The 21,005-nt window shown below is 35.7% G+C and overlaps 1 protein-coding gene and 1 long non-coding RNA gene across 2 annotated transcripts; one reads left to right on the top strand and one right to left on the bottom strand.

Moving 5' to 3' along the window:
• The first annotated feature begins 1,117 nt into the window (after nt 1-1,117).
• Nucleotides 1,118-19,569, top strand: LOC132603988 (agamous-like MADS-box protein AGL70). Its single transcript, XM_060317294.1, has 7 exons — nt 1,118-1,464; nt 16,526-16,604; nt 17,432-17,487; nt 17,560-17,659; nt 18,170-18,211; nt 18,975-19,016; nt 19,090-19,569. Exons 1-7 carry the CDS (start codon nt 1,280-1,282, stop codon nt 19,198-19,200), a joined length of 615 nt encoding a protein of 204 aa, XP_060173277.1. The 5' UTR covers nt 1,118-1,279; the 3' UTR covers nt 19,201-19,569.
• Nucleotides 4,041-7,180, bottom strand: LOC132603990 (uncharacterized). The gene is made up of 3 exons (XR_009568606.1): nt 6,418-7,180; nt 5,462-5,512; nt 4,041-4,395 (listed from the first exon to the last, which is right to left on the bottom strand). It is a non-coding gene; the product is annotated as an uncharacterized LOC132603990 (long non-coding RNA).
• Nucleotides 19,570-21,005: the final 1,436 nt, after the last annotated feature.

Here is a 21,005-nt window from a genome sequence, read left to right as displayed (position 1 = left end):
CAAAAGAAAAAGGAAACTAGAGGAAATGATAAAACGGAAGTTCTGTGCATTCATGTTTTTTCCTATTCTGTTTACATTCAGTGGAGGATGGATGCAGCCTTATTGATTGGATCCAGTTAAATCTAATAATTTTTTGATACAATTAAATTCTAAATTCAAACTCTTAAAAGTATGGATTCAATAGAAACTAAAATTGAACTCGTTAATAGCTTGCAATTATGATTGAGGGGTACGGGTTAAAGCTTGTTCAGAGTGGATATCTTAGGTAGCACTAAATTTTCCTTTGTCTTAGTTGTACGAACTCATTTTATTTTATTTTTTTATATAGAGATGGTTGTAGTGGCGGCAATGGTCGTGGAGAGGAAGAAAATTTTAGTGGTGGAAGAATAAATAGAAAGAAAGGGTAAAATGGGTTAGGGGCGTGGCATGCCACGTGACATCCACCTCATCAAATATCAGTGCCATGTAGGATTGGATGTCCACCTTGGACAAACTTAACGGAGGAGGGGTATATTTGAACCAATAGTATAACGGTAGGGGTATATTTGGACCCAAAGTATAACGAGGGGTATATTTAGCCCTTTTCCAATAGTACAGGGGTATATTTGGCCCTTTTCCATAAAATTAATCTCAAATTTAATCGTGGAAACCTACCAATCCCATCAAATTTGGTATTCCCTTTATCCGAAAAAGATTATCGTACTTTCTTTATTGGTTTGTCCCAAAAAGATTAGCACATTACTATAGTTAAAAATAATTACTTTATGAGATGATTTATGACTACACAAATATCTAAGACTCGTTTGAATTACACATTTTAAAAGTTTTCTTTTATTTCTTAAATTTCGTGTCAATTCAAACTAAAATAATTTTTTTGAGACGAAGGGAGTATTATTTTATCCCACCGTTCAGGTTGGATAAATTAGTCTAGGAATAATAATCCTAAAATAACATTATCCAAGTGCCAAACGACTCGTCAATGGCCTGGTGTTGCTCTCTCAATTCATTGCCACGTATTCAGCCAACTTGCCAGATAGACATCTTATTTTCGCCCTTTTGAGTTGTCCATTGCCATTGAACTTCGACCCAATTATTACCTACATAGGTAAAAACAGAGAGCATCTGAAATGGAAAATTAAAAAAAAAAAAAAAAAAAAGGAAAAGGGACCCAAGAGATGTGGGCAGAGCATAGAGTAAAACAACAAAAATGCCAACTATAAACTATAAGAAAAATTAGGGCTTCATAGTCAGTGAGACTTTTGCTTAGGAGAAAACAAAAATGGGGCGAAAGAAGGTAGAAATAAAGAGAATCCAAGAGAAAAGCTGTAGGCAAGTTGCTTTTTCTAAACGGAGAAAAGGTCTATTGAAGAAAGCCAAAGCACTCTCAGCTCTGTGCGATGTTGATGTGGCTGTTGTTATCTTCTCCAATAGCGGCAAGCTCTATGAATTCTCCAACACTAACAGGTTTATTCATTTTAATGCTCTTATTATACTTATCTGAAAGGGTCTGATTAAGTATTTGTATAATTTTCCCTAGATTATTATCGTGGATCATTATACTGATACGTGTTGAGATGTTAGGAAGACTAGTTTCTACCTGACACGTTAATTAACTAAATGATTTTTAGCGGTGCAGGTTTTGGTATTTCTATTTGAGTTGATCTTACTGATGCCTAAGAGAGTTTACATTTTTTGCATGTGAAATGCAAGGATGTTAACATAATATACGATTGGGAATAAGCGAATCCAACTAATTTGAAAGCTAGCTAATCAATTGATCCCTTTGTCCCAATTTATACGAGGGTTGATCTATTTTTGTAGTCAAACAACTCTTTCTTGGGCTCAATTTCAAACATAAATTATTCGAGTATTTTATAATAAAATTTATATTTGAAAACTACATAAAAAGTGATATACGTCTGCATAATTAATAATTCACAATATATAAAAAGAGTTGAAGAAAATCATAGCCGAAGTTTAACTCCCTAAATAGGTTAACTCTCGTATAAATTGGAATGGAGAGAGTAATAAAAATAATGAGATAGTATTCCAACCAATATTACTGAACAAAAATAAGGTAATACCTCAATTGAATGTGTGTGGTAATAATTGATAGATGAGCCCAAAGAGTTTAACAGTATAAGCGAAACTTTAATGAATTTTGTTCAATGATTACTTCTATCCTTAAATACAAGAGCGTGTAGTAAACTCTCCTAAAGTTAAGGAATTAACCTAACTTGGTCTCGTGGATAAGATTAGATAAATAATTCAAATAATATAACAAACTAAATCTAATCCTAATAACTTGATAACACCTCAAGTTGGCTAAAGCATCAAAGAAAAATTAGCTTAGGCATTGACTTGTTTAGAGTGTCTGTAACAGTTTGGTCAATGGTAAACAAGTATTTCATAGTCATTCCGTCGGATCTTACATTGTTGCGGAGATAATGAAAATTCACTTCAGTGTGTCTCATCTTATTGTGGAGAACTTGAATTTTGCGTAGATATGAGATGCCAATATTGTCACACAAAAAAAAAAAATTGGCTTATGTGAGATATAATATCTTAGTTCATCGAGTAAATTTTGGACTCACGTGCTCTCAACAACATTAGTCACTGATTTGTATTATGCTTCAATGGAAGAACAAGCAACTGATCGTTGCTTCGTGGAGGACCCCACGAATGGGGAGTTTTCCCTAGAAAATCACATACCTAAAAGTGGAGATTCTATCAACTAGATCCCCCCCCCCCCCAAAACCCCGCAAAGAAAGCATCGACATACATATATAAGTTCATGTCAAAATGACGAAGAATTTGTAGTTAAGAGGCTGTGGACGATTTGAGATATTGGAAAACCCTTCTTACCGCCTTCCAACGACACAACTCAAGACATGCATAAACAGGGATAGTTTGTTTAGTGCAAATGAAATATGAAGATGTGTTGCAACTTATATGCGCCGATTAAGGGTTGCATCAGCGGGGGTAAATTATCAACTGCTTTCGATGGTGAATGGGTGCGGTGACCCCTTTTCACTCGGTCATATCCAGTTCTAATAGTATCTCAAGGATATACCTACAGGACTGTGATAAGACAATCCCATTGCGAACATACTTAACTTTAATCACCAAAAAGTAGTTAAGTTTGTCACAATTGCCGAGAGACTGGTTGAGGTAAAGTTGGTTTATATATAGTAGTATTTGGTTGAGGTAATGTTGGCTAAGGGTAGTACAGAATTTGGATGAGTGGCCACACCCAGATTCTATACTGCCACAACCAACTTTATATTCAGCAAAGTCTCTGGTCAATTGTGGCAGAATTAACTACTTTATAGAGATTGAAGTTAAGTATGTTCTAATAGGATTGTCTTAGTCGATGTACATACTTGAGATACTCTTAGAGCTAGATATGAATAGCAAAAGGGTCACCTCACCCATAGTTCACCACTAAAAGCAATTTTTTTTTTTTAAACGTTCCCATATGGGAGTTTATTTCATGATAGATCAAAAGGGGTACATAGAGGTGGATATATCCTTAAACCTCCAGAATTACGCTTGAGTGTAAACCACTCGTACAATTCGATCTAAGCACAAAATAAACCAGGAGGGTCTCTCCTTTAACAATGAAGCTCACAAAAGAGGGCTACTAAGGACCCTTAGTAGCAGACTAATTATTCAGCCCGGATCAAAGATGAAGGAGTCCTTCTTGACTCGAATTCTGAATTTTGGAGTCTTTGATGCCAATCTTCAAAGTAGATATAATTTGAGTGGGCAAGTGTATAGCCTCGTTGAAGAAAGAATCTCTTTTAGTGCTCTCTGCCAAGTTTGCAAGAAGATCAGCTGTGGTGTTGCCTTCATGAAGTGTGTGGATGAATTGGAATTGACCTTGGGATCTCATGGTCGAGATTTGCTTGAGTTCATCTTTAAGTTGCCAAGAGCTTTTGAGCACTGAAAGCAATTGATGGTTCACCCTTTGTCGATGCAACCTTGTATCTGTCACGACCCCACCCCGTGGGCCGCGACCAGTGCCCTAGCTGGGCACCTATACGTACCCGATACCCAAATTAGCATATTATCAGAATAATAATATAATAATAACATTAGTGGATGCTACAGAATTTAGCCGAAGAGCAGACTTGGCACACAGAAGCCGATAAGGCTATCATAAAACAAAACATCCCAAACATATGTACAGAACCCACACAGATGTATCCACAGACCTCTACAGAACATATCATAATCATAAGACGGGACAGGGCCCCGTCATACCCTGAACAAAGTACATATCCAGATAGCAGTGACAGACTGTACCAAAAGATGGGCTCTGTAGAAGAGAGCGCCCCAAAATAGCAGGAATGGGATCCTAAACGTGCGGATCAGCAAACCTGTCGTCCGTACCTGCGCGGCATGAAAACGCAGCCCCCGAAGAAAGGGGGTCAGTACGAAATATGTACTGAATATGTAAAGCGGAATCACAGAAGTCAAATCATAATGATTACAGAAAATGGGTACAAAATCCAGAGTGTCAAATGCATATTTCCAAATCAGACAGAATGTGTACAGAAACATATGTCATATCATATCTGATCCCTGCCATGGGACTCGGCAGACAGAACGTGGTCACCCTCTCGACACTGGTGCCACAATACAGAGGAATCAGAAAAGGGGGCGTGGCCCCGTATCATAAAATGTCATATCAGAATGGCCATAACAGATCAGATCAGAATAGGCGGACATGGCACATCATACTCCACAGACCCATGTACGCGTATACCTGCCCCCTCACATCGGGGCGCGGCGAACAATGCAGAGAATTACGCTTGACAACATATCCTGGCCCGGGCTCAGTGTGGGAAACATTGGGACATCCACGAATGGAGTAGTGAGAGACTAATGCAATTTAAAAATATAATAAATGTTTTCAAAGACTCGATGAAGCGTATCAAAGACAAACAAATCCAATGGGGTCGGACGAAATCATAATAAATGTATTTCGGATATCATAATAAATTACAGAAGTATAACTTTCCCGAAGTCATTCCGAGTGTCAAAATAATTTATAATATTTAACAGAATATTTAAAATAATATTCGTTAAGCGACTAGTAGGGTAATTAAAACATTTCTTTCAAAAATCGCTTAAAAAGGAAGCTTTAACACATTAGGGGCAAAAACGTAAATAGTGGGCCCGCCTCAGAACAAATAAGGCGGCGGGCTCAAATTGTGCCCTCTAAACATATAATATCATCTACGAAGGTTATACAGACATCCTATGACTTTCTGAGTAATTTAGAGCACAATTGCATAATTTCAGAAAAAGCGTATCAAAATGGTTCAATTCTACTGAAGGAAAAACTGAAATTTTGTCTTGCGGATTCCGAGGGCCAAGAGGTCCTTCGAGGCCCGGATCCGACCCTAATACACTAAGGGCATGCCAAGGGAAGAATTGGGTTTGCTTTACATACCTTTCACGCTCCTTAAGCCTTTCCAATCTCGCTTCCCGTTTCGTCGAAAAACTGCAATTGGTCAAGTTTACCAATTGTGAATTATTAATGCCATTATTTCAACTTTAAGCATATTTGGCTACCGAAATTTCGGCAGCACTTCCCCTATACATATGACACCCCGAGAATTCAACTCGGCTATAAATCATCAACAACAACCCAAACGACAACAACAATATCAACAATGAACATTAAAAACACAAATATCCTTCAACTAGTCATTTTTCTCACAAGTTGACATAATCTTCAATTCAACCCAACTTTCAACTAAGATCAATAATTTCATATTCAACAACCATCATGATCATCACCATGTAGTTCTAGAAACATTTCATATCATTTTCCTTAAGATATACACTCGATATACATGATATACAATCTTCCGCCAAAATCATAACTTATGCAAAACATCAAATCTTTGGCATACAACTTCATAACAAGTTTCCAACTTCCAAATTCATCACTGATCATTACTATTAGCAACCAAACAACTTCATTTCCTTAACGTCGGAAAATCATACTAAAACGACATAAGTTTCTACATTCCAATTCAATACAAACTTATATCATTCTAACTTCATTTACATATCAAGCATTACAACAACACTCCAATACTCTAAACAAACTTAATCCATTTCATTCCCAAGTCAAATACACCACACGGCCATATGCTATTTTTCTCCATTCAATCAAATTTATTCCACTTTCATTCTCAACATAAATTCCATCACATTCACAACTAGAATACAACATGAATTCTATACATTTTTTGCTATACAACATGCATATACACACGACTACAAGTCATATACCAAACCCACATTGCAAACTTCCATTTCTTCATACAATCAACACATTTCCATAAACTACAACACAATCAAAACTTCATAACACAAATAAAAGGTAGAAATTCTTACCTTTTCTTCAAGTTTTCTTCACTTGGATATATGATCACTTTGGTGAATTGGATGCTCCCCACTCCAAACCAACTATACCAAGTTACAAAGGAACCTTAACTTAGTAGGAAAATCACAAAAGAAAAATTTTTGGAACAAGATTTTGGATAGCTATTTTTCCATGGCCAAACCCGAGAGCCTCTTTTTTTCTTTGTGTTGTTCTTGATTTTTTTGATCTTGCTTCTAAGTCTTGAACCTTCTAATGTATATCTTATAATGACTTGGTCACATGACCAAGCACATGACCACTTAATGGACTTGGATCAAGGCCATTATGCCAATTAATCTTATGGAAATTTAATACAAAGTTTTGGGCTTGGGCCACCATGGCCGGCCACTACAATGCATTGGGCCTTAAATTTGCTTCTTATTTTACAAGCCCAATAATTTGTGGATTGCATTTTGTAATTCCCGGAACAAATTTCCAAAATTCCAAAATTACCCTTAGTCTTGTCCCACACTTCATGACTCTATTCTTTCGTGCATAACTCCTATGTTCAACAAAATATCAAATCGATCTTATATCTCAAGAATCCAATGTAATTCAAGTCTTTCCAAACGTGTGAAAACACGGGTCATAACAGTATCCCCGCACAGTTGGTAAGTTGAAATACTTGTGTTTCAATATGTCTTGATATTTTATTTACAGAAACAAACTATCACAAGTCATGCATGCCCTGAGCTTGTAGTATTGGAAGGTGGTAAAAAGGGTTCTTCGACATCTCAAATCGTCTGTAACCTCTTGCCTACAAATTCCTAGTCATCCTGACATGGACTTATATATGTATGTCGGTGCTGACTGGGCCGACGATCCGGTTGACAGAATCTCCACTTTTTGATATATATTTTTCTTGGGAAAACCCCCTATTTAATGGACATCCAAGAAGCAATGATTAGTTGCCCATTCTTCCATCAAAGCATATTATTGCAAGTTAGTAGCTAATACTGCTGAGATCACATGAGTCCAAAATTTACTGGATGAAGTAAGGTTCCACATCTCATAGACGCCAATTATATTTTGTGACAATACGGCATCTCATACACGTAGAAATCAAGTTCTCCAAAGCAAGATGAAGCACATTGAAGTGGATTTTCATCATCTCCGCAAGAATGTGAGATCTGACTAAGAGACTATGAAATACTTGCCCACTGTTGACCAAGTTGTAGACACTCTTATCATGTCGTTACTTAGTTATTATTAAGTTATTAGGATTAAATTTAGTTTTTTTCACCATTTGAATTGTTTTTCTACAAGACTAGATTAAGTTAGTTCCTCAAATTTTGGGAGAGTTAGGTATACTCTCTTGTATTTAAGGAATAGTTATCATTGAATAAAATTCATTCAAGTTTTGCTTATACTCTCAAACTCCTTAGGTATAGGGGTATTCATGGTTCGGTTTGGGTCAGTTATTGATTAAAACCATAACCAAACCAATTTAGTCGGTTTTTAAATGTCTAAAACCATAACCAAATTAAATAAAATAATAACCACCGGTTTGGTTATTGTCGGTTTGGTTCGGTTTGGTTGGATTTTTCGGTTTATGACTAGCAGCCATGAGACTTGTCAGTAAAACATTAAAAAGTTGAAAAAGACATGTCTTTTTTTTTGTTCAAACGATAACTTTTATTTATCGTTTAAGGTAGAACATACATCATAGAAATATTTTCACTATTAGTGATAGTGTCATACTCAAGTTACCCAAAGTTGCTAAACTATTACATATAGAGCTAAAAACTAACTAAGTAGTGGTTGCACCATTTTTGTCATCTTAATACACATACCTAGAAATAAAGTAAAGCATAGGAGCTTTTAGTTGTTGTTACAATTATACATATTAATTAAACATAAAGACTACCTAAAATTAAAATGAAAATATATGAAATAAAAAACTTTGTGTAATGATCCCAAACTTTGGGGGGGCAATACTTGCATTTTGTCCTCAATTCTCCCATTTTATAAAACACTTTGTGTAATGATCGCAAACTTCAGATGCTTTTCTATCATTATCCCCAGGGCTAGGGTCTCGACTACAAATAGTTGTTCTTTTCTGCCTTTTAGGAGGATTACCCACGGAAGAAGTATTAGGGCATTACCATGTGCTTGAGTTGCAGCAAATGTTGATGTTACTGAAGTATCTTCTATAGGAACCTCCAAATCTACAACCTCTGTCCTTTTCATATGAAAAATATTAAAAGTTTAGGACCCATTCAGACAAGAAAAAATAAAGGTATAAATTCGGAAAAAAAAAAAACAACCTAAAATCAAATGGCTGACAAAGAAAGACTAAAAATTTAAGTTAAAGACAATAGACTCTAACGTGAGCTTTTGTTAGTAGGTTTACACTTAACACTTAAAGAGTTAAAAGACTTAAAGACATGGGCTTAGACATATTCTTAAAAACATGGGCCTTAAACAATCATGTGAAATAAGTAGACCAAAAATCAAATTAATGATTAAAAGGTATAAAATATTTATAATTATTTATGAAAAACTAATATTATACATTTAAATAATTATAAAATTTATGTATATAATTTATCGGTTTGGTTCGGTTATTTATTCGGTTATTTTTTAATATAACCATAACCAAACCAAATATTATCGGTTTTTAAAATTTAAAACCAAATCAAACCAAACCAAACCAAATGTCGGTTTTTTTATTCGGTTTGGTTAAATTTTCGGTTTGATTTTGGTTTTAACCAAAACCGTGAACAGCCCTACTTAGGTATATATAAAACCCAAATTATTCTAAGAAAATATGAAATTGTCCAAACTAAAATCCTCCTTTCTTTGCTAGACCAGCATGCCAAAATTATCCCAACGCATCGAGCTGGGTTGATAATTTTTAGAAGCTTCAATTTATGTGCCTCAATGTCCACATTAGTTCAAGCTACTCCATAACGCTTCACCACCATCCCAACACATTGCACTTGCTCAATAAATTTCACTAGAGCGTCAAGTTTGGATTGTTAATTCTAGGTAACTTGAGTATGTGCCTCATATTCCGAACGTTGGTTTTTCAAGTGGCTCCTCAATGCTTCGCTAGCATTGCAGAGGGACACAACCAAAGCCAGTGCAATGTACTGGACTTGAGTTTCTATCCAAAGCTCAAACAATTGAATGGGAGCAGTACCCCCCCCCCCCCCCCCCAAACCTCCTCGCACAATATCTCCATCTAGCTCCTTGAGATCGTGAAAATGTTAAAAATGGCTCTCAAAGCACCTTTTGACCTTATCTTGAAGTCTCTTCAACATGCAATCCGCGAATCTTTTAATTTTAGCATGGGTCAAGGTTCTTCTTGACTACTTTTAACCTTTTGAACTCATATCATTTTTACTCATGAAAAGGATTTGTCCTCGAGCTCAGCCCATCTACTTTAAAAGAAAAGAACCAACGTATTAGTCAAATCACAATAAAGGCCACACCAGGTTCCTTTGGTTGAAATAACACGAAATTATACACAAAAAGCTTTTTACACTTGAATTTAGATATTTACGGTCAATCAATTTCCAGATATAATCATTATCTAGCATAATAATTCATCGTAAATACGACATACGAATATGGTCATTACCTCTAAAAATACCTTAGGTGTTCTAGGAAACCCAAGCATTATAATGGGCCAGTTATACATATCGTACTTAGACTGATTTACCAATAGGATTTCATCACCTAGTATTCTTCAATGTGGTGGCTCTAAATTAAAAAGTATTGTTCAAATTCATATCAGATACATACATGCAAATAAGGAAAAGATAGAAGGTTGTTCAACAACAAAGAATTAGCATTCATGTTCCCCTATGTAATGAGGTTTCTCTCCCACACTCTTAGAGTTATCAAACTCCATGAAATTTAATTTAATTTTTTATAATTTCATCGCCTCTTCCATCATTAACATCCCCAAGAGGCAACTCCAAGATCAGCTCCAAATCTTACAATTAGTTCAATCTCCTAATTCATAACGAGTTAATCAAAATAAGTTAGGTCCAAGGTATTTATAATAAGGAAAAATTATTAGAAAATGCCTATAATAATCCTAATATAGGCCATAGAGTGCCATTAGACACTTTTGGAAAATACAACTATTGCCCGCTCTTCATCGCTCGCGATATGGTGTTGAAAGGTCTTTCTCTGCGCTCACGCTCAGTGTCATGTTGCCATTCTCTTGTGCTAGAAAGTAAGCTGGCAGATCTTTCATGTTTGCACTTGTACTCCTGTGATCACGATACCCTCCAAGCTCTTAGTTCCTTGTGATCGCGATATGTGTCCGCGCGATCACAATAATCTAAATGAATCACAAACTTTACAACTAAGCCTATCATCCAAGGCTTCCCAAATTAGTTCCAAACTCCGTTTCCCGATCTTCCTACCATTCCAATAGTGTGTGGCATAAGATGGAATCCTCCAAAGGATCATTTAATGCTTTCCACTTTATAAAAAGTAATTCAAGTGTTTGTATCTCCTTTGCTTGGATATGAGTGAATTTTGTTGTAGGAGTAGATCTAGGGTCATAATCCACCCCTTCTTGAAAGAAATTTATTCTCAAATATTCATTTTTCTCATCAAAAGAGACAAATCACTAACATTGGACTTATCATGCACAAGAACTTAAAAGGGGCCTTCCCCCTTAGGTAGAAACTTGTTTTCTTCTTTATGGAACCTTTCTTTCAAGTGAACCCAAAATTCAATCTTTTGGGTTAAAAAATCATCCTCTTTTCTTTCTTGCTTTACTAATCGCTTTGGTATTCATTTTCTCAAGTTGCCTTCTAGCATTCTCATGAATTGTTTTCATAGCTTCACTCTCTTCCTGCCATCTAAACTCACAACTTCTTGAGACAACGAAGTTAGATCCAAAAGGATAAACACATTCAAATGGAGACATATCGATAGAAGAATTGAATAGTACGGTTTTAAGGAAACTCAGCTAAAGGTAAGTGGTCCTCACATGAGTTAGGCTTACCCTTGACTATGACTCTGAAGTGTTACCTAATGTGCTATTAACCACTTCGGTTTGGCCATCGATTTGAGGGTGATAAAGAAGTAGACTTCACTTAGGTGTCAAGCTTTGCCTATAAACCTTCCAAAAAGAGCTAAGAAACTAAGAATCTCTATCACTAAAATATTGGTTCTATAAACCCTATGCAATTTATGCACAAAGTTAATGAACAAGTCAACAACATCAGTAGCATCATCACTTTTATGATATGGTATGAAATAAGTTATTTGAAGAATATCTATCAATTACCACAAAAATGTTATCTCTTTTCTATTTTATTCTAAGATAAATCGAGCACAAAATCCATGAAAATGTCAAACCAAGGTGCGTTGAAAATAGAAACAGTATCATACAAAGTATAAGGTTGCACCTCAGACTTAGTATGGTTATAATCAACTCACAATCACAACAAATCCTTTCAACATCATGTTTCACCTTAAGTCAAAAGAAATATTCTTAAAATATAGCTAAAGTTGTAGGTACACCTAAATGGACATCAAACCCCACTATGTGGCTCTCTAATAAGTAACTCTCTCCGATAAGATTAAGGCACGCACACTTTACCATTTCTGAGCAAATAACTATCAATCTTAAAACACTTCTTTGTTCGCTAACCTTTTTAATTTCTCTCTTTTTTTAGTCTCTCATCATCACGGTAACTATCATCAAGCTTGCTTACATTTTTATATGCCTCAACTTGCTCACATTTGGTGTAGTCCTCCCCAAGATCAACATCATTAGGAGTTCCTTCGCACTCTCAAATCCCACCAACCTTGAAGTGAAAGATTAATCAAAGCATATCTCCTAAAAAAGGCATCGACAACTGCATTTTCCTTATACTTCCTATATTGAACTATATAAAAAATTATTCTAAAACTCCAACCCACTTGGCATGACTATTGTCCAACTTATCTTGGCTTCTAAGAAACTTCAAAGAATTGTGATTGGTTTTTACAATAAACTCTCTATGTCAAAAATAATGTTGCCAATTATCTATAGTCCGCGCCAAAGCAAAAGATTTCCTATATATTATATTTCAAATTTCCCCCTTTAAGCTTCTAACTAAAGTAGGCTAAACACTTTCCTTCTTGCATTAATACGACCTCTGTGCCAACTTTACTATAAACACACTCAATCTCAAAGACTTTCTCAAAGTTTGGTAATTATAATAAAAGTGGTGTGCCATCCTTAAAAGCTCATTTCTGCTCTTCACCCTAATAAACAAATTTGTTCTTTTGTATCATTTGATGAGTCAAAGAAGAAGCAATAGACTAAATTTTTAACAAATCTCGTATAGAAACTCGCTAAACTATGAAAATTCCTTATGTCGCCTATAGACTGAGGTGTAGGTCAATCTCTAATAACTTCAAACTTGGACTCATCCATTTCCACCCTTCTAGCACCAACAACAAAGCCAAGAAATATCACTTTATCCACATACAAGATACACTTTTTCAAACTAGCATAAAACTTCTCATCTAATCTAGAATACATCAAAATATCATCAAAGTACACAATTATAAACTTGCAAATGAAAGGTTTCATGACATGATTCATAAGGCGCATAAAAGTACTATGTGCGTTTGGACATCCAAATTAGACATTACGAACTATTCATACAAATAAAATTTTCTTTTGAAGACGATTTTTCATTCTATCAGCGGGTTTCATCTTGATCCGGTGGTATCCAAATCTCAAGTCAGTTTTTTTTTAAAAAGGTTGGAACCATTTCACTCATGAAGTAAGTCATCAAGCCTAGGTATAAGGTGATGATACTTTACCATGATTTTGTTGATAACTCCACAGTCAATATATATTCACTAACTTCCATCCTTCGTTGACACTAGGATCATGGGCATGACACTAGGACTAAAGCTCTCTCTCACTGGCCCCCATCTCAAGAAGAACATCAACATGATTTCACAATTTTTTTGCAGTCTTTGGGTTGCTCCTATATTCTGCTTGATTTAAAAGTTGATATGGAACAAAGTTAATTTGATGCTCGATTCCCCTCAAATGTGGTAGCTCCTTGGCAACTCGACATCTTTATAATCTTGCAAAAGAGTAGAAACAACACTAGACAAAAAAGGGATGAATTCATTAAAAGTCAAAATAATCTTTATGCGTAATAAGTATAATAAATGGGTATCCTCAACCTCTTTCAAAGCACTATGATGACTAACTAATAACTCACTTTTTCTTATCCGCTCAATTTACCATCATGTTATAAATGTGAAAACTTTCCCTCAGTTTCCCGCATACTCTCACTTCTTACCTCTCTTAAGGTGCCATTATTCCCATTTTCTATCTCTTGCTTCACTTTTTTCCTTTTCCCTCAACTCTCTTATTTCTTGTAATCCTTACTAACTTTTAATGGAGTCAAAGGTAAACATGTAAATCTACACCCATCTTTAACAAGAGAATATTTGTTAATCTTCGCATCATGCCTTGCTTCTCTATGATATTGTCTATATCGGCCTAGAAGCAAATGACAATCTTGCATTGGAACTATATCACACCAAACCTTATCATAATACTTACCAATATTGCACTGGATCATTACTATCTTGGAAACTTTGAGTTCCCCATAATCGTTCAACCATTGGAGTCTTTATGATGTAGGACGTTTCTTTGCACGCAAGTTCAATTGTTCTACCAAATTGCACTTTTCATATGCATAACTACCAATATCAATGATAGTTGAGCAAATATATCTGATAATATTGCATCTAGCACGAAGATTCTCTCTTTGACCTTTATCTTGTACATTCTTAGCTAAGGCTCTCGCAAGTCTCCTTACTACCAAATAGCGCTTTGGTCCATCTAGTTCCCGCTCTCCATGTTCACCTTCACTTTCTTCTCCAACATCTTCAACATCTCTTTCAACACTTCCAGACTAAGGATCTAAGTAGATTGAAGTATTTCTTAGGTATTGAGGTTGATCAGTCTAGATCCAGTATTATTATTTCACAACAAAAGTATGCCATAAACAACAAAAGTATGCCTTAAACATTCTTGAGAAGACATGAGCGATAGGTTGTAGACCTATTGATACTCGTATGGATCCGAATTCTAAACTTACTCGGGACAGAGGGAGCCTCGTAGCGATCCTGCAAAATATAGGCAGTTGGTTTAGTAAGTTGAATTAACTCACAGTGCCTAGACCTGACATTTCCTTTCCTGTGGGTGTTGTATGTCAATTGATGGACTCTCCTATGATAGTCATTGAGGTATAGTTATATCTCATTACGATATATTAAAACAGCCCCAGGCAAAGGATTACTCAGATCATTGGATATGTAGACGTGGGTTGGTTTGCCTTCTGATACATGTTCTACATTGTGATATTTTGTTTTAGTATGAGAAACAATGGTGTCTTGGAAGAGCAAGAAACTGGACGTGGCTGTTCGATGTAGTGTAGAAGTGAATATCGAGCAATGACTGTAGCAACTTTTGATTTAGTCCGGCTCAAACATTTGCTTAATTGAAATTTGAAGAAATCAGCAAAGATGAAACTTGTGTGTAATAATTAAGCAGCCCTTCATATTGTATCGGGTTGATCTTGAGGAAGAGCTTATCTTGATCACTTCACCCTGGCTAGAAAACTTTGAGAAAGACGATGTAGTCGATGTCTTGATCTCCTTGTGAATCTTCCAAGATGTGTTCCATAACAGGACTAAATGCATTGTAATTGACCGTCATTTCGTCAATCAAAAAGAACTCTCAGGAGATATTGCTATAAAATTTGTAAAGTCAAATGATCAGATATTTTCATCAAGTCCCCCACTGATACTATTAGTAAGCTCGGTACATATGACATATATGCACAGGCTTGAACGAGAGTATTAGATAGTTCATGCATGTAGTATGCATTGGAAAACATGTAGTGCGTACCGTGTAAAATATAGGTATTAATAGGGTATAGTGTAACACAATAATTTTAACTTATCTCAATAATATTTTTCCCATGCCCTTATTTCTCATACCAAGCTTGACACCTGATGCCTCCCTCTTGGAGAACTTACATCATGAGCTCCTTAGCCTTGCCCATGTGAGCTACGTCGAATGGCGGGCGATGGCCAGGACTTGGTCTCTTATGCACTTTCTGTTCCATTGCCAAGGCTACCTCCCTTGCTCTGTAAGCCCTTCGCGGGATGGCCCTGAACGTTCCCTTGATTTCCAGCTTGTATTTTTTGCTTCTTTTGATCACTTTGCCACTTCAACCCACCTTTAATTCATACCATAGTCCATAACTAAACTAGTTGTTGCCTATTTACTCATCTTTGGGTCGTTGATCTCTATCTATCAATATATATTCTTTCTCTATTTTATTTTCCTTTCAACTTTCACTTTATCGTTATTTGTTTGTCATCATTTGGTATCATAACTTATAATATGTTTGCTATTATTACATCCAATAAATTTAAGGATTTGAACCACAGAAACCATTATCTAGCAAAAATAACTGAACTCCACAGTTGATAGCTTGAGCTTCATTAGGTCCATTGATTTGATGTAAATACAACATGATTGACATAATAGATTAATTGCATTTTTGCATCCTCATCTTAACTATTTGAGAAATTTCTTTGGCCATATGAACTTCCATGTAGTCGAAGTTAGTGCTCGATATTCTGTTGTTGCTCAATATTCCGTGTTTGCACTTGATAAAGTTACTACATCTTCTTTCTTTTTAACTTTTCTAACATACTAGATTTCCTCCAATTACAACACAGTGCCCTGAAGAGAATCATTTGTGCCATGGAGATCTTATTCAGGTTGCATCCGAGTATCCATTAATATTTGGATGTCTCTTGTCAAAATGACCTTTGATGTAACTTAGAATACAAATCGCCGCATTCTAATTATTGTCACTAGAGGTGTTAAATGAGCGGGTTGGGCTGAATTTGAACAAATTAAAATGGACCGAGCAAATAAATGAAGCCTGCCCTACTAAGTTTTGATTTCTTTGTTTGTTTCCGTAAGTTTCCTTATTTTTGTTTAAGTACGTGTTAAAACTTACCATAATTGTACTTACGCACCAAAAGCATATCTGATATTATATGTTCCAGTGTGACAGGGATACTTCAACGATACAAAAGCCACGTCGAAGCAGAAAAAGAGATCTCAGCAGAAATCCAGGTCGCAGAGGTATTTGATTAGTTGACTGCTATCAACTTATATCCTGGTGAATTAGAACCCTCTCTGGATACTTGAAAATAAGTGCACTGTGTGTGCATATATTTAAATTCTCAATTAATTTGGTTACTCTTGCCTCGGTCTGATGAGGATTAAGTAACTCTGAAGTTGCACCCTTCCAAAAAAAAAAAAAAAAAAAAAGAAAAAAAAGAGCAGCCTTGAACTGCTCAGAGATCAATATCTATCTGAACTATGGAACTGTGAAATACATGTGACTTCCTACATTTTTAATAGGTCCGGAGATACTACATATACACGTTAGCTTTGGTGTGCACCCGTCAAAAAAAAAAAAAAAAAAAAGAAGAGCAGCCTTGAAATGCTCAGAGATCAATATCTATCTGAACTATGGAACTGTGAAATACATGCGACTTCCTGCATTTTTAATAGGTCAGGAGATACTACATATACACGTTAGCTTTGGTGTGCCAACTCCCGGACTGGAAGATCCAAATTATAAATGATGCCTACTCTTAATCATAGTGCATCAAAGATCATGCTTCTGTTCAACTAAATTTACTATCAAAAGAAGTCTTGCTGTTGCTCGACTAATATAAGTTATGCTAGACACGCATAGTATTTCATCAAATCCTGGAAGCATGCTCTGACTAGTTGTTCATTTGTGTAGCTAATACAGTTGATTAGTAACTTATCATGGATTTCATTGCGTACTTTGCAATGTATGCTCAGTAATCATTTGAGTTTAATTCACTGTTTATCTTAAAAATCATACTCAGATTTTTGTGCTGAAAAGTTTTCTAATCATTCTGAGGTGGAAATAGCACTCAAAATACTCAAGGTTTATGACAGTGGGAGAACTGTTACAAACAACAGAAAGGTACTGACCTTATACTTCATAGTTGTTTCTTAAAGCTTATTATACCACTGATGGTCTGTCCCAATTTCACAGGCAACTTGAGGAAACTAATGCTGATGGTCTCACTGTGACTGACCTTATCCATTTGGAAAACGAACTTCAAACAGCTATAATACAAATCAGAGCCAGAAAGGTCTTTCTACATTCCTCTGTTTTAACGATGCATATGCAGAAAAGCCTATTTGGTTCTAGTAGTTGCTTTACTAGATTTTTCTTGCCCTATTGGAATTGCATCAATTGGAACTCTGGTGCTGAAATATACATAAAATCTACCAGTTTCCCTTCTTACTGCCTTTGGATTTAGTAATATTAGAAGTTGTCACAATGTCAATGTGTTTTTCAGACATGAGAACCCTTGCTAGAGTACCTCAATGTTGTTTCCATTCACCTCTCGTAACTCCATATGTTCTAATGCTTTTTCCATGATTTACTTTCTCAACCAAATTAAATGGCAAGAAACCATATTTGTTAGTGAACTCATCCAGATATTTATTTTTATTTTGTTTACCTTCACTTTGTCTTTTTTGCATTTTTTTTTTAAACAATGTTTGAGTTTAGTATCATAATTTCAGTATTATAGTATGGTTCCCTATGAGTTAGTACCTCAGAACAAAGCAAATCTGAATAGTTTTGGTTTGTGCAGACAAATATGATGCTTGAATCTGTTAAGGGTCTTCATGAGAAGGTAAGTTTTCATTTCCATTGGCACATCATTGTTTATTTTCTGATAAGCCATCCTAAGTAGTTTTTTCCTTCACCACTCGTCAGCATTTCCTAAGTCCTGAGATTGGTCTATCTGGCGTTGCTTCCCTGAAATTGGAATCTAAGATCAAGGTGCATTTGGTTTAGGTTTAGCTTATTCAAACCTTCGTATATCAAAAAAACTAGCATCTTTCATCCTTATGTTGCTCGGACTCTTCAAAAATACGCCAGGTGTGTGTCTGGATCCTTCAAAAGCTATGCATTTTGGAGGATCCGACAAGAGTGCGGCAGAAATTTTTGAGGGTCCGAGTGACTCCTTTACTGAACTATACAATTTTGGTGTTGAACTCTTCTTCTTTTCCGGGGTTATAGAACAGACCATCCTTGATTTCAATCGAGGACTAGTCACTAGTGCTTGCATGCTGTGTTAATGTCTAATATTGTGTAAGCTTATTGTTGGAAGGAGTATAAAGAGGCACAAAACATCCACTTGTCCTCGTAAGTTTCTTGATAGGCTGGTCTAGAAGTATGTTAAGACTTCATACTCTAGGCTTCTCTTTTTATCAAATCTCATAGAATTGTCTATACTCCTTCAAGTCACGGAGTTAATAGCATTCATGGTTTCTACAGCTCTATGTGGCTTTGTAATCAACAGTCATCATCAGATATCTTTAATTGTTTTAGGATGAATTAATATCATGTTAAAATTTTCCATTGGACCGCACATATGATATCCCTTTTTGCAGGAAAAACAGCTGCTAGAGGAGAACAAACTTCTGGAGGGCAATGTAAATCTGCTATCACAAATTAGACCTCTTTTATGTTTTTTTCTAACTAACTGATATGCATATGCTCATACAGATAGCTAGGATCAAGAAAAACAGAAAAAAGATGGCTACGGATTTCACTGACCTTCCACCACCCCACATAATTTGTGGACAACAGAGAGTGACCCTCAATTTCATCTGGTGATTTTGTCAAATTCCCTTGCTGTGGCTCCAGGCGAATAACCTGCAAAGGATGGTTCCTGTATTTACTATCACGTCGTACATGAAATAAGCAAAAGTAAGGTGTCTTCAGAAATAACTAACAATATTGTGCAATTTCAGTAAAATTCTTTGAGCCGAGGATGTCTCGGAAACAGCCTCTCTACCTTTTCAAGGTAGGGGTAAGGTTTGCGTACACATGACCTCCCCAGACCCTACTTGTGGATTTCACTGGGTTTGTTGTTGTTGTTGTTGTTGTTGTTATTGTGCAGTTTCAGTAGAACTAATTGTTCATCTGTATGACCGTGTAATTGAAAAGGTGAAGATGAACTTTGGCCCTCCGGTTTGTGTTTTACATGTTCAGTGTTTTTGTTGCATGTCATGACCTTATTCTTTTTTCTCTTGGATGATGATTAATTTATTTCTGTACTTGACATATACAAGAGGGTAAGTTATATGGGCTTATGCTTTTATTTTTCTGAAGATGTATAACGTACTTGAAGCTATTTTTAAGAATTAAATTCATTCTTGAGAAATACTCTACACACTATATATGCTATGGCTGTTCACATATAGTTTGAAATTCTTATGCTATTAATTTTCATTCAATATTCTTGGGAACTTGCTCTATTATATACTATTACTTTGAAGAATTCATGTCAGAGCTAACAACGGATGAAGATCCTCCTATCAGACCAGTTGGGTAACTTGAAAAAAAAAAGGATTAAACAGAGGAAATTTGCATTTTAAAAAGAGTAGAATCTCATCATCAATATGAGATCAAATAGATTTGAACACTCAAAACCAAAAGACTAACAAAAAATCAAGAAAACAAAAAGTATTGTGCTAGTGGAACTTACAGATTGATGAAGAAATAAATGTAAGGCAACTGCTAACTTTCCTCTCACTGCAAGGAAAAACCATATTACAGTTCTTCATATGCAACTCAGAGAAAATATATTGCTACTATTTAACTGGAAACTCAGATGGCAATATGGGTCCCAACTACACGTGGAAATGAACCAGGGAATGGTTATAAAGAAACACAAGTGTTCGGTGCACTAATAATGCCCTAAAACGTAAAAAAACCACACATAATACGTAGACTATGATCTAACATCTATAAAGCTGCTATATATGTACATAGAGGAATTTACGACTATAGTATCAGACACCTGACGACTACGTCGACAAATTAATAGAACCGACTTGGACTACTGTGGCTCCAAGCCCCCAACATCAACCTCTGCAACTCGATTCTATTGGTTCATAATTAGGGTTATGAAAGATATGATCCGCCTAACCTGTTCGAGTTTGGGATGCTGACCCGCTCAATTACTAGCTTATTAGTACATTTCAGCCCATAAGAGTTTGGAAAAATACGTAATTTGTATTTGATATGTTATATACAACCATAATAAAGAATGAAACTAATTTTATTACGTATTAAAAATAGGGAAAAGGGTCAAATATTATTTTATTACGTATTAAAAAGAGGGAAAAGGGTCAAATATACCCCTCTACTTCAGTTTATTGTTTAACTTTGTCCTCCGTTAGCCAAAGTAGTCAAATATACCTCTATCTTTACAAGTTGGGGCCAAATATACCCCTAGAGTTAACAAAGTTTCGAAAACCCCTCATTTCTAACATATTCCACATAAGCAAGTCTAGTCATAGGAATTGGGTGAGATGGACGACACATGACATTTAATTTATTCTATCTGGTGCCTACGTGGCAATTTGTAAAAAACAATCTGGAAATTTGATTTTCTAAAACAAATATGAAAAAAA

The sequence above is a fragment of the Lycium barbarum genome, chromosome 7, assembly GCF_019175385.1.
Source record: "Lycium barbarum isolate Lr01 chromosome 7, ASM1917538v2, whole genome shotgun sequence".
NCBI lineage: Eukaryota > Viridiplantae > Streptophyta > Magnoliopsida > Solanales > Solanaceae > Lycium > Lycium barbarum.
Note: the sequence above shows the minus strand (reverse complement) of the source record. Positions and strands in the feature narration are given on the sequence as shown.

What these genes read in the sequence shown, in the direction of transcription:
- LOC132603988 (XM_060317294.1), top strand. Translation starts at nt 1,280, where the DNA reads ATGGGGCGAAAGAAGGTAGAAATAAAGAGAATCCAAGAGAAAAGCTGT. An exon ending in CAGAAATCCAGGTCGCAGAG is followed by an intron (nt 16,605 to 17,431) that starts GTATTTGATTAG and finishes AGGTGGAAATAG; the next exon opens with CACTCAAAATACTCAAGGTT. An exon ending in TTAAGGGTCTTCATGAGAAG is followed by an intron (nt 18,212 to 18,974) that starts GTAAGTTTTCAT and finishes CCCTTTTTGCAG; the next exon opens with GAAAAACAGCTGCTAGAGGA.